Source organism: Amphiura filiformis, chromosome 15 (genome assembly GCF_039555335.1).
Source record: "Amphiura filiformis chromosome 15, Afil_fr2py, whole genome shotgun sequence".
NCBI classification, from domain to species: Eukaryota; Metazoa; Echinodermata; class Ophiuroidea; order Amphilepidida; family Amphiuridae; genus Amphiura; species Amphiura filiformis.
The window spans coordinates 9622907-9637385 of NC_092642.1; the positions used below are offsets into that span (position 1 = coordinate 9622907).

The 14479-nt window shown below is 34.9% G+C and overlaps 1 protein-coding gene across 4 annotated transcripts in view; it reads right to left on the reverse strand.

Annotated features, from left to right (window-relative positions):
• The window catches only part of LOC140171218 (protein FAM149B1-like), a 64113-nt gene that overhangs the window by 9069 nt on the left and 40565 nt on the right, over positions 1-14479 (reverse strand). For all 4 annotated transcript variants that reach the window (XR_011861577.1, XM_072194435.1, XM_072194434.1 and 1 more), the window contains exons 4-8: positions 10413-10550; positions 9405-9569; positions 8190-8374; positions 7331-7491; positions 6428-6573 (exon numbers count right to left, since the gene is read on the reverse strand). Coding sequence is in view for 3 of the 4 variants with exons in the window: in XM_072194435.1 (XP_072050536.1) it covers positions 6428-6573; positions 7331-7491; positions 8190-8374; positions 9405-9569; positions 10413-10550 (795 nt within the window). In the remaining variant the exon portion in view is untranslated. The remainder of the gene's footprint in view (positions 1-6427; positions 6574-7330; positions 7492-8189; positions 8375-9404; positions 9570-10412; positions 10551-14479) is intronic.

Sequence of the window (14479 nt, forward strand, 5' to 3'; positions counted from 1 at the left end):
ACTCAGTGAAAAGATGGATCCCTCTCATTAACGTGGCTGTGTACTCTAGACATTGTTTCTTTCGTGAAATTGAGCTTTTTTGAAATGTATTTACTTTGTTATGTTTTTTATAAATACAAGGAAAGAAAATCCAGATTTGTTAACTCTAACTGCTCTATTTTATGGATTTTATTTCACTATTTCACTCGTTTCCGCAATTTAAAAGGAAAGAAAATCTTTGTTGTACCATCGGGGTACACGCGCGCAACAACGCATCACGTTTTGTGGTCGCGCAATTTGTTAACGCACAGATACGCTACGCATACGCAACGCTTATCTGCATGCTGCGGCTCATCTTATGGAAGCACCACAGAAGCACTGATTTCACAAAAACCTAGCGGTCAAATGGCTCCGCTTTAGCTGATAAAATGTGATTTTTTTCAAGTTCTTTCCCCGATTTAAACATCAAGATATGAATAGATTTCGCCCGAACTTCTCAAGGGGTTGTGGATTCACCCGATGTTCACGTAATGTAAGATAGAAAAACGAGAAATGCCGCATTCTTCTGTGAGCTTTGATCAAAGTGCAAAATGTGACCACTTCAACGGCCTTTATTTCAATGTTCATTTTCTCTGTAAAATGGCGATTTAGGTACACGATAACTCAATAAATACAGCATCTATAGGTAAGCAATTATGCTCATCATAAAAAGCATGATCGACTTAAGAAACGGTTTTCTCATTTTTTTATATTTTGGTCTATTTCCGATTTTAGGATCATTTTAGTGCAAATAAGGCATCAAAAGTTCATTTTGATGCCTTATATGGTCAATATCTAAAAAAATAAGGCCAATATCAAACAAGAGCACCAATGGTGCTGTAGCTCAATTGTTTCTGGATATAGGCATGTCATTGGAACTAATATATAATTATGTTATTGGCATCATGGTATTGTAGGTGCATAATATCACAACTTATTGTCGGTTACCATATTCAGGATTATTATTATTGACTGTGCATTTACCTAGATAAAATAAATAAATAAATAAATTTTGGATTTATAAAGCGCCTTTCTCCAGATCTTAGAGGACTCAAAGCGCTGTAATTTCGCTGCAATGGTGAATCATCACAATCAGATCGCATCAACTAGGTTGCTGCTTAACGCGCACACCTACATGTATCCGCATTTAGATTGTAACATCCACCAATTATCTGTGCAGCTCCCCAAATTCCATTGGGTGAAGGAAGTTTTTGATAACCAAACAACTAATCACCGATTTTTGTGATACAGGAGGAAACCGGAGATCCCGGAGAAAACCAACGATAGAAACAAAATAGTAAAATACCAACTTTCAAGGCTCATAACTTCAAACTGAACAACCTATGTATATATGTATAGCTAGCTATATGGTATAGCCATACATATAGCTATATTTATAGCCATGTATAGCCAACAATGGACAGAGCTCCGTTGTCGAACATCCCCATTTCAGGAACTGTCAGTAGGAACCAAGTCCATAAGTTAGCACAACTGCACGTCATACATTACATCATTTCTGCATGCAATTGGCTAATTGTAGAAAATACCTGTATATGGGACACTAGCGACCATATACATGTAGCCTTAATATTGTCGGGCATCAGGACTTTTAATGCAGTATAAGGCCCATCTATACCAAGGTGAAAAAAATAAAAGGTACGCCTTTTAAATGTATTTATGCTTATGTTTAACATGTCTCTTTCTAATTCTATAGGAAAAGACAAAAAACAACAGCTGAAAGCATTTGTACTGAGACTTTGAAAATTATTTAGGCCTACTTTAAAAAACCTTTGGTGAGATAATCGGTAGTAGACATGGTAGACAAAATAGGAAAGTTAGCATCTCCGCGCTTTCCATCGTATAACCTTAAATGTGGCAGTATTATATTACGCTATCGCTAGGCCCCTCTTCCAGGATGTTATTGGCTAAGTACCGTAGTACCGGTATTTTATAGCCACCATATAGCCTTAAAATTGTCAGGAACCTGGACTTTTCATGCACACTCAGAGGTGATTATAAATGAAAAAAATAGGCCTATTTAAATTAAAGTGAAATTAATGTGTTAATTTATATCTTTGAAAATACTGAAATCTGCAGCTGAACATATTTGTATTGAAAAATAAAATTATCTAATCTTAATTTGGGTGAGAAAATCTAAACAAAACTCTGAACTTCCCACAGCATAGCCTTAAGCCGTAGAAAGGTAAAATTATGAAAGGATCCACGCTGTTTAGTTCTTTAACATGGATTTTATGGGGACTTAATATTTGAATTATGACATTATTTTTAATATGTCAAAATTACCCTGTTGCCCTGATGACAAACACAACTAATTTGGCCGATTCCATTTTGGTGTAACTTGGGATATGTTTAATTGTACATAGTGGCTTTAATCATACTACATTATTTTTAAACAATTGAAAAGTGTATACATGTAATAACAGGGGAAACCTATTCTTACATTAAAGAATAATAATTACATTAGAGAATTTGAAAATGTGTATTTTATTTGCTTTTATCCTGTTAGCGTGTTGCATGCCTGTATGCAATAGTTTCTGATGCCTTTACATTCCTAGATAAATTGTCCAACAATAAGTAAAGTTTCATAGTCTTTATGTAACTCTTACAAGCTTCTTGTCATTTCCACAGACAGACATGGTTAAAATAACTATTGCTTCTAGAACTTGAACTTGAAATGATATTATGATTGTACTGATGCTCTCAATATATCTGTATCTGCAGACATGTATACAAAATATGACCTTCTTTGAGGACATTTTCCAGGGCATGAATGAGACAGCCTCTGGGCTTGGTCAGCCCAGGGGTCAGTGTTGACCAGCTCCAGCTATATGTAACCTGTCAATCTTAATTAAATCATGGCCCTGAAGAAACCCCAAATAGTATGTTTTTGGGCGAAAATCGCGAAGCGATTTTCGACCCATATTGCGCTGGGTTTTGTACTACTTACTTCTTCACGGCGTTTCAGAATAAAAAATGAAATATTCGTGCTGTCTATGTAATCAGGAAACTACAGAGGCGATAGTGTCCATTTAAATTTGTCATTACTACTTCATGTTGATATTCAAACAGTGCTATAAAGTTGTCTTACCAAGGAATATGTTTGTATTAAACGAAATAATTGTTTTACAACTTCCATGAACTAGCATTACTTTTATGCAAATCAGAAAATTGCAACAGATATTCCTCATTTCTCTAAGACTGAGCGGTATTGCCAGATTGTACGTACAGTTGGGCTACATAATAATAGCCTCATTATAGTTTTATTGATACTGGCAAAATACTTGCTTGCATGTGCTTGTTGTTAACTATAGCGTATAGAATCTGATAATGATACTTTAACCCATGAACCACACAGTCAATTAATTTATATCAACATGACCTTTTCACGAGGCTGTGTTTATATAACTGAATCATTTATACAAACACAACCTTGAGTACTTAAGGGATCTAGAATGGGCGTTTGATAGTATTTTTGGGGGACATGAGAGCACATATCAGACATATGGAATTGCATTCCTAATACTGAAGAATGTCTTTCTGATATCAAATAATTTTCATTTTTTGAAATCACGATGTAATAGGCCTACAAATTTTATGACAAATTATTAAAATTTGATATTTTTCATATTTTTGATATATAACAGTCCTCGAAGTAAATGTTATAAATCTAATGACATATTCTTAAAGTGTATGTAGCTGGGAGGAAAAGCCGATCAATTGAAAATTTTTTACCTATCATATTGAAAATATGGATTTTTTCCCAAAATGACCTAATTTTTTGTGTTTTGGGAAAAGAGATCCATATCTTCAATACGAAAGGTAAAAATTTTCAATTGATTGTCGGCTTTTTCATCCCACCTACATACACTTTAAGTAAAAATCATCATTTGCGAATTTCAAAAAATCAAAATTATTTTATATCAAAAGGACATTCTTCAGATTTAGAATGCAATTCAACATGTCTGATGTGCTCTAATGTCCCACAATAAGTACTGTCCAAACGTTCATACCCCATCCCTTAAATGGGGAAACTTGGCGATAAAGAGAAAATATATTTACTTTAGCACTGACCCTGTGCAATACGATTCGCGGAGACTTATTTGCTCATGCAGACCATGAGTGTTTGCTTATTGACCAATTACCAGGAGAAAAGTCAATAACTGGTAGCCCTTTATCTGCTAACTTGGTTGAACCTGGTATGGTGATATACAGCTGTATACGTTGAAGTCAATGTTCAATAAATGTCATATGTTGCTAGCAGTAAAATAATTAAATAGGCCTACTACATGCAATGACAATAAATAAAAATTCCTTTAAAAAAGGAACGGGGTGCCCAATGTGCATGTGAGTTCGGACGTGATATGGTGAATTCCATGGCATGGTGTTTAGATTTGATATTATAATGATCTACTCAGGGAAGAGTATAGAAGATGATCAAATGCAAATGTGTTTGATTGGGGAAAGTGTATCACAGGACCGTTTTGGATGAAATATTAAATTGGAATTGGAATGAAGCTGTCGTGTCAATTTGCGATTATGTGGGGTGGGGGAGTTCTGTTTTGGGGGCATATTGTAGTGATGATAATTACTTCTACTTGCTTATACACTGAAAATCTAATAGAGATGAATTATGATGTCGTCATGCATAGATCTTAAGGTGGTATTTGCGGCATATTCTAGAAATTAATAAATGGCTGAGACAAAACCGTTTGTCTTTCAGAAGATTTTAAGGTATGTAATTTGAAAATAAATTATTTGAGTTTGATTTGTTATAGGTCTAATTCGCTTTTAGGCCTAACTTTTTCATTAATAGTATACTCTTTATAATATAGATATTTTATTACTTTCAGAAGATTTTATTTTCATTTTGATTTTGAGTTAATAGTTGATCGCCACATCTCTAAGACGGAAAATAAAGTACTAGCCTAGTTTTAATAACCAGAGTGACATAAAAAGTAGAAATACAATGCATGGGGAGGTACATTATTGGCATTCAACATGTTCAAAATAAAAGAATTTTATGCAGAGGGTGAACTTGTTCAACTGATAAATAAATTTTGTAGATGTCAGCATGAAATTATTTTTAGGTATAAATACTTTTCGTTAACTAATAACCGAGCAACATGAAAAGTAGAAATATGGGGAGACTCACTATTGGCATTCAACAGAATGAACTAATGGATGTTTTCATTCAAGTGCAAATTATGTTCTAAGTAGCTTAAACTTTAATAATTGACAAGAACCTATTCATTTTTTAATCAAATTTGATTCCTTACTACACCTTTATCTTGACACTTCCTCATTTGTTCGCCCTGTTCCTTTTTAAAGGAATTTTTATTATAGACCACAACTTTGCACATTTGGTGTTCCAATATGCTCCTTTAAATTTGCTGGACAAAGTAGTTGTTTGCATAAGGCTGTTATCTTTTCAGCTACTCATGATTCGAGGTCAGACCTCAGATAAACAAAGTTTTGCTACAAGAGTTCTAAATATGCACTAATTAGGAGGATTTGAGTCACTGTTTGCTCATGGCTTGTGCACAGAAATAGGGGCCTATAGACGGCATGAGCCCAAATTGGTGCTTTATATCTATTGACTTGCCGAATGTCTGGAAAAAAGCAAAGCAACACTGAAAAGCAAACATTTAGGCAACATTCTGTTACATCTCTTTTACAAATTGCAAGAACAAGGAGTTTGTACAGTGTTTGTAATAAGATCAGCACGACAAACAGTCTGCAAAGGAGACTATTCTCTGAAATTTTGTAAAAGATTTTGTAACAAAATGCTAAAAAAATCACACTTTCCGTCCAAATTTTCCTAGATAAATAAGTAACAATCATGAACAATCATGCAAAGATCGCCCCCTCAAATTACCAGCTCCATTACTCAAACGATGTAGCAAAAGAAAGTAAAAAACATAAAGAAATCTAGATCATGCCTATAGTCTCAATTTGCTTACAAATTGAGCTAAAAACTATAAAAAAAAAGTTTTTGGAATGGTGCCTCAAGACTAAGAAAAAAAAAATTTTGGCAAGAGTGATTTTTTGTTATGATGCACTGAACAAAAATTGCCAAAAATTTCACTTTTTTGTGATTTTCTTCATAATTGTTGTTTTTACACCAAATCTGTATTCATATTGAGATTCATTGATGTCTTGCCTTTATAAAAAATGTATACTTTTATATGTCTTGCGTGAATTATTGCAAAGTTATGGCACTTTTACTACATGCATGCCTGTCTGAGAGTACACAGCTGCCTTAAATCAAACAATCCATCTTTCACCAAGTGATTTTATTTCAACCATTAAAGCCAGTTAATAGTATAATATTGTCACTTACCCTATGTATTTATGTATGAGTAACAGAGAGACTTTTATTGAAACTTACCCTCCTAGTGCAGATGGTGCTCTTTCACTAGGCCTATTATGTAGAGCTTTAGACGATATCGTAATTAACCCATTTAAACCATTTAGACTCCCTCGTTGCTCTGGCTGAATTCCAAAATTAAATGGAGGACCTGTACCAAATTTCATCTGTAACAGTAACATCAAAAACATTAGATTTTACAACATTCTTATTGGCAATTTCAGCTAAGCTCATGTATAAGCAAAAAGCAAAAAACATTTATTTATCAGCTTGGTCCTGGTCGAATACATATACTGGTATAATACATATATCAACATGGTACAGGGGATGTCACAAGAAATGTTGCAAGTTAAAATATTTTATTCATGAAAAAAAGTGACATTGAAAACAATTTTTATTGGCAGTATGCAGCATGTCCACTATCCCGGATTTCTTTGTGTGTAATTAGAGGTTTTGTTTCAAATTGACAGTCCATTTACTGGGGCATTCCAAAATTACTCCTCTACACCTCCACTCAAGTTACACAATGCCTAATCTTGAGTAATTTATAGCTCCTAGTCATTTCTTTGTAATATGTCTATAGACCCTATGCAATAATCCAACCGGAACAGTATAACAATTGAAATAGCAGCCATTTTAGAGGACATTTCTAAGATAACTTTTGAGGGACAGGTCTCTAGATCGATTCCATAACCATTCATACATGTCACCTGTTTTATTGTATATCAAGCAAATTGATCTGTGATACCTTATGGAGGCCAGAATTTTATTTAAATGAGGATGATTCTGTCATGTGTGACGTCGCATTGCATTGCTTCATTATACCAGAGGCGCATTCTACAGCTTATAACCTCATTTCAAAAGCCAAATATGCTGAAACAAATACATGAAGAGTATAACAAAGACAATGTTTTTTGCACTTACAGATGAACCCATTGGAGCTAGTTTGCTGCCTTGCATATCCATAGATCTCGCTGTGGACTGACCAAATGATGTGGGACTATATGACAGGTCAAAGGGCGCACCAACAGGCCTAAGCACTGACATCTGAGATGCTTCATCATCTGGATTACCTAGACGCTTTTCTGTTGATAAATTAGAAATGAAACAGGACATAAATACAACTTAATATTCATTGGTCATTCTCTTGGTTATCATCTATACTGAAAATGAAACTTGTTAAGATTCTGGCTCTGCTTTGGATTGCATAGATCTATTGGAGCCGAATTCTAGTCTATACTCAAGATATTGAATGCTTAGATTTGTGCCAAGTCTATGAATTAATTCTTTGAATTGAACAACTGTTATTGTGAAAAATCATGTAAATATTGTCATTCATAAACAGATTACAAAAAAGATCATGTTTGCACTATGTTTTTTCTGGCAAAATGGAGTCATTTAAGGCCATCTTAATTTAATAAGTTGTCTCAAACCCCTCGTGCACATAGCAAAATGTTGGATTGAGTAAAATAAATTCCAGTGTTTTTAGTTCATAACAATTATGCAATCCATACCCCAGGGTAAAAAGCTAGCATAGGCTACACTACCAGATTCCTATTACAGCCTTCTGCAGAGGTGCACCATAATCAAGGTCTGTAGCCTTGGCTGGTACTGTGCAGGGGAGTACTAGTGTAGTACCAGTGCAATACAACTACTGGTAGGTCCTGTGCAGTAACAACATTGGTACTGTGTAAGTACTCTGTATGTGCCAGTCAGGTACCTTGGCGACAGTGTACTGTGCAGGTGGCCCAAATAAGAATCTTGCCGTGTACATATAGCTTACCTTCTAAGAGCAAATCACTATGTTTCCTGACAATGTGCCTCATCCAAACAACAACTTCAGCCCAGAGGACATCAAAAGTTTGACTAAGTACAGTGTTTTGCATACAGGCATTAGGGGTGACTGGAGGAAAGCCTTGTCTCCTCCTGGGGGCGTGGTATTTCTTTCGTTCATGCTCTTCATCGTCTCTGTAAGATAGATGCACATTTTTGTCATGGTTATCTGTAAATTATTCCATCTTTATCAAAAGTTATATAAATATGGATATATGTGTATGAATTGCCTTTTCCTCATTTTCTCCTTTAAATAGGATGTCAGTTTGAACACTGCCAAGTAGAAGCATAGTATGTTACTTAGTTTTACATTGGTTTTACATTTTACATTAATTAATTGAAGGCTGTGCAGAATGACAAGTACAATATGCCTATGCACTGACTTGTGGATACTGTTTTATTTTACTCTGGGAGCAGACTCATTTTTAAAATGCAATTATATTAGGCAACAAAAAAAACCTGCTTTATGGGGGGACAGACCTCTCAAGTAGGGTCGGTCAGCCGAGCATTTTTTTTTTGTTTCGTTTTTTCTTGACGCTAAAATTAACCTGAAATTTCACAAAAATCTGTAATTTTTATGAAATTAATTTTGGCTGAACATTTATAGAGCCAAAATTAATAAATTGGAAAAAAAAAGGCCTGATTATACATGATTTTAGCAAAATTGAAAAAAAAACTTTTCTCCAAAACACAAATTCTGGGTTCGTCAGACCCGTAGAACAGGCCTTTTTGTTGCCTTGCGGTGTGTTATTCATTTCTGGATACTGTATTTTCAATTGCTGAAATTTGGTAATTTGGGAAAGACGGTACAGTGTCGCATGTTTGTTCTCTATTAACATTATTATTATAGATACAACTTTTCTGGAACTTCTTAATGCATTGCAATCAGTGTGATGATACAGCCACCTTTTTTTAATTGCTATTTTCTCTTTTCCTTGTCGACAACCCGATTAGTATTGCTAACTGTCGGATTATGCAACAAAATTGTTGACAAAGTTCTTGTGTCAATGACAACACAATTTCCACTGATCATGCCACATTTATGTTCTACGATACATGATATTATATGTAGAGTTAAAGAACATTAACTTGGCTATTGATCCGTGTCAAATGGCATTGCAAGGTTTACAATGATTACGAAGAACAATGGAAAAAATCTACTTACTGATAATGATCATAAGCTAAATATTCTTCTATAAAACCATCTGATTCAATTATTTCTTCTTCTAGATAGGCTAAGGTTTGCTCTGAGGGAGAATCCCCTCTATTGCTTGCTAATTCTGATGCAGGCACTTTCAGTGTATCAAGGTGCTTCCCTGAAATAGATAGACTGGGGAGAGACAAAGAAAAAAAATGAAATTAGGTCAATAAAAAAAAGTCTGTTTCCAGTGGCAGGATTGATGTGAAATGGAATAATGAAATGTGCTTTTGTTTTATTATTGCTTTGTTTTCCACCATTATTTGAGCTGTTCAACTGACCACATCTCAGACATCGCCATGGCAACTAACAGGTAGTTCATTTGTGGTGACTAGTTAGTTTCAATCACATAACATACCATTTCCTGGCCCCCATATCAATTTTTCCCCTATGATTATTAATAATAAGCGATATGTTGTGGGGTCAGGATTCAGGAATATGATTTAGGAGGAAAGATTTGGTTAACGGTTCAGATTTATGTTTCATTTCAGGGCTAGGATTACTGTTTGAGGTTATGGTTGTGGTAAAGGATTAGGATAGAGATACTGTTATGTTTTAAAATTGGGTGAACAAAAGAAAATAGGATGAAACATGGTTTAATGACATTTACAAGATGGGGCTGATAAAGTATTTTGCTCCATGTAAACATACTCAACTGGGGTGGGTTCTTAATGTAAAGGTGTGAATGGGGATGTGCGACAGATTCTGGGAACATTGTCACAATTAAGTTTAGCTAATCACTAATTTCCAGATATTGGTTTCAAGGGGTGCTTTTTCAAATTTGTTCTCCAAAAATCTTGAAAACGTTTAATCCCAGAAGGTTTGCAAATGTAGCTTCATTTTGAACATAAATTATTATATTTTTCATCATTTTTTCTTATTTTGGGTGGGTCTTCAGAATCCCAATACAAAACAAATCAAGATCCCCCTCCCATGTTTTCAACAAAAACTGTTCAATTTCTACCTTACACTTACCCCTGAGGTATTGGACTAGTATTACCAGGGACCTCATGATCCGCTATATCTAATAGTTCCCCTGCAGTGGCTGGTCTATTGCCAGGGTAGTACTGATATCCCTCGTCTCCAGGTTTCAGCAGTTGACGACCTAATATTCTACAGTAGGATGAAAACAAATGATAACATCTATTAGATAAAATGCATTTTTTTAATATGTGAATTTAATTAAGCAATTCACCAAAACTCGCTACTAGGATTTGATGATTGAATATATATTTTTTGGGTTTGAACAATAGTTGTGAGGGCACTCATCTACTATTATAGTATACGTATTAACCATGAGTGGCACAAAACATTTTGAGTCTGCTGTCACTCCTCTTTTTACGATGTTATACACAGATCTTGTACCTTATTGAAACCCAATGACCCCATCTAATTAATTCTCCTTCTAAAGGACTATATGCATCAAGCAAACTATAAATATTTCATAGGGTTTTCATTGTGTAGATATATGCCTGCCAATTATTTCATTTCAAAACTCAATTAGGCTCTACTTATGAAGAGTCATCAAAAGATAGCTTCCATTGTATTATTCCGATGTAACCTGCCTGGGGGGTGCTCTGTAGAAAAGGGTAGGTACATATGTGACATGATCAAGGGGAATGAGTCACATGTCGGCAATTTTCAATTAGAAGTTTTTTACATCATTTTCTGGCAGTTTATGAATGCTACATTTTGATGCTAACCCCATCTAAATCGGACATATGGTTACCAAGTTATGAGCAATTATTTATCAATGGCTGAAAACAACATAAAACAAAAGAATTTGAACACTAATTTTGCCAATATCTCAAAAACAATATTAGCGACATCTGACTCATTCCTCTTGATCATGTCACATATGTGCCCACCCGGTAATCTGAATGGGTTGCATTTGTCACCACTTACTAAATCAATGGGTCACTTTGTTTTGATGCTATTATGGGGATGGTCCATATTTTGTCAACTTGACTGAACATTTTTTAAATTACTAGTACTATGGCTAAAGTCCAAAATTTTTATTCAAGCTAGCCTAATCTATGAATGGGTCATATTTTGTACAACTGGCTACTATTATAACTATGTGTCTTTTTTTAAACAATTCGTGGCACACCTGTACCAAGTTTTGGATCAAGTACCCCCAACCCAACATGCCACCAAAAGACCTCCAGTTCAGAACTGTTTGAGGAACTTGAATGTTACTTTCATATGCATTCCCCACTCAAGAGAATGGGCATTGCAAAGTGATCATGGAGAAAACCAAGAGTTATATATTACAATAGAGTTGTGAGCATCACTGCCTTTGGTGAATAGGCCTATTATTAGAATGTTTGAATCTCGCGCGTATTGGTATATACAACAGGAAATGAGATAAAAATGAAAAAATGAACAAAATCCATGTTCTACACCCCCCCCCAAGCTTTGAGCATTCTAGAAAAAAGATTCTGGTCAAGGAATTTCTGTGGAAAAATATCTGCATTTTATTAGTAGGCCTATAATATTCATGTTGCAAAACACCCCCCCCCCCTGGCTTTAAGTAGAAATTTTGAAAATTTTTCAGCAAATAGGCCTATACGTTTAAGATAAGTTTCTTTGATACTATCATTAGGAAATCATTTTGGGAAAAAGCCAAAGAGTTAAAGTCATTCACCGCCTGCCCCCCCCATGAAATTTGCTTTAAAAAAATAGAAAATCACACCAGAACAGAAAAAATTAAAATCGTGTCAGACACTGTCTGATTTAGTATCAAGTTACATGGAGGCAAATCACTTCCAACGGACCGGAAGTGCAACGTCACTAAAGGTCTCTAAAACCCTAAAATGAGCATAATATGCTTGCATTTGAGACAAATATTTGTATTGCATCATTTTAGGGTAACATACAAAAGTTGAACAATCCTAAGGCAGTCGGACATGATATATCGTGCATAAACATGGCGCATTGTTTTCAAGAAATGTTATTTTATGCGCCTCATGCCGCGTCTTGTTCCATACACCCCCCACTTTAAAAAAAGAGGGACTTTAAATTGCCTTTGTTTTGTATTTTGTTTGCTTAAATATGGATTTAGTTTGATTTCTGTTGTTAATCACTGCAAATAAAACACAGATGAGAGATATAAATTAGTTTTATAAACAATTTCGACTTCTTGTTCATTAAATTTGTCTTTTTACCTCAAATATATATCTTGCCTGTGTGGCGAATCGGTTAGCGGCATTGTATCGTAATTTTTATATCAGGCGTGTATTGCATGCGCCTCTTAATCTAGGTTCGAACCCACCCAAGTCTCCTCTCCGAATTTTTTTTTTCTTCTTCTTCTTTTCTACATTTTCCCAGTTGTGTTTTTGAATCATATTGAACTGGTCAAAAAACGTATTTCATACAAAAACGCGTTTATTTTTCTCTTGATTTAATTGGAGAATACTGCCAACTGATACCTAGGGGGGGGGGTAGATTATGCTGAGTAGTCTTTTGGTGACATGCTTTTGCCGAATTTGTCTGATAATATCTCCTATTGAACATGTTTGGGGTTCAAAGCAAATAAGCTAATCTATGTCTTTATGCTGCGAGAACTAGTGGCTTGGTGCTCGCTCATTAGATATAATTAATTCGAGGTTTTTTCCAATATGCCTTTCTAATGGAGAGACTTTGATTTGTCTGTTTAGGGGCGCACCATTAGATTTCCAGGGGGGGCATGGGAGTTTTTTGAAAAAAAAAAAACTTTGCCCACTAGTGAGGAAAAAAAAAAAACTTTGCCCACTAGTGAGAAAAAAAAAAAATTTTGCCTCACTGATGAGTAAAAAAAAAATTCCCCACCCAACTTTGTATACAAAATTACATTAAAATTGAAAAAAAATAACCGCCGCCGAAAAGGCGCTAAAAAAAAAATTTGGTGCTCTTGGAGGCGAAAAAAAAAATTCCATGCGCATAACAAAAAAAAATTCTGCCTGACCCAAACTCCCATGCCCCCCTGAGAATCTAATGAAAGGCCCCTTATTTACTTTAGATTAAGTTACGTAATAAATACACAGACTTTCTGTTCAATAGAATTCCCTTGGCCATTGCAAAGTGATCATGGAGAAAACCAAGAGTTATATATTACAATAGAGTTGTGAGCATCACTGCCTTTGGTGAATAGGCCTATTATTAGAATGTTTGAATCTCGCGCATATTGGTATATACAACAGGAAATGAGATAAAAAAGAAAAAAATGAACAAAATCCATGTTCTACACCTCCCCCCCCATGTTTTGAGCATTCTAGAAAAAAGATTCTGGTCAAGGAATTTCTGTGGAAAAATATCTGCGTTTATTAGTAGGCCTATAATATTCATGTTGCAAAACACCCCCCCTGGCTTTAAGTAGAAATTTTGAAAATTAGTACATTTGTTTAATTTTTCAGCAAATAGGCCTATACGTTTAAGATAAGTTTCTTTGATACTATCATTAGGAAATCATTTTGGGAAAAAGCCAAAGAGTTAAAGTCATTCACCCGCCCTGCCCCCCCCCCCATGAAATTTGCTTGAAAAAAATAGAAAATCACACCAGAACAGAAAAAATTAAAATCGTGTCAGACACTGTCTGATTTAGTATCAAGTTACATGGAGGCAAATCACTTCCAACGGACCGGAAGTGCAACGTCACTAAAGGTCTCTAAAACCCTAAAAATGAGCATAATATGCTTGCATTTCGAGACAAATATTTGTATTGCATCATTTTAGGGTAACATACAAAAGTTGAACAATCCTAAGGCAGTCGGACATGATATATCGTGCATAAACATGGCGCATTGTTTTCAAGAAATGTTATTTTGTACGCCTCGCATGCATGCCTTGTTCCATACACCCCCCACTTTAAAAAAAAAAAGAGGACTTTAAATTGCCTTTGTTTTGTATTTTGTTTGCTTAAATATGGATTTAGTTTGATTTCTGTTGTTAATCACTGCAAATAAAACACAGATGAGAGATATAAATTAGTTTTATAAACAATTTCACTTCTTGTTCATTAAATTTGTCTTTTACCTCAAATATATATCTTGCCTGTGTGGCGC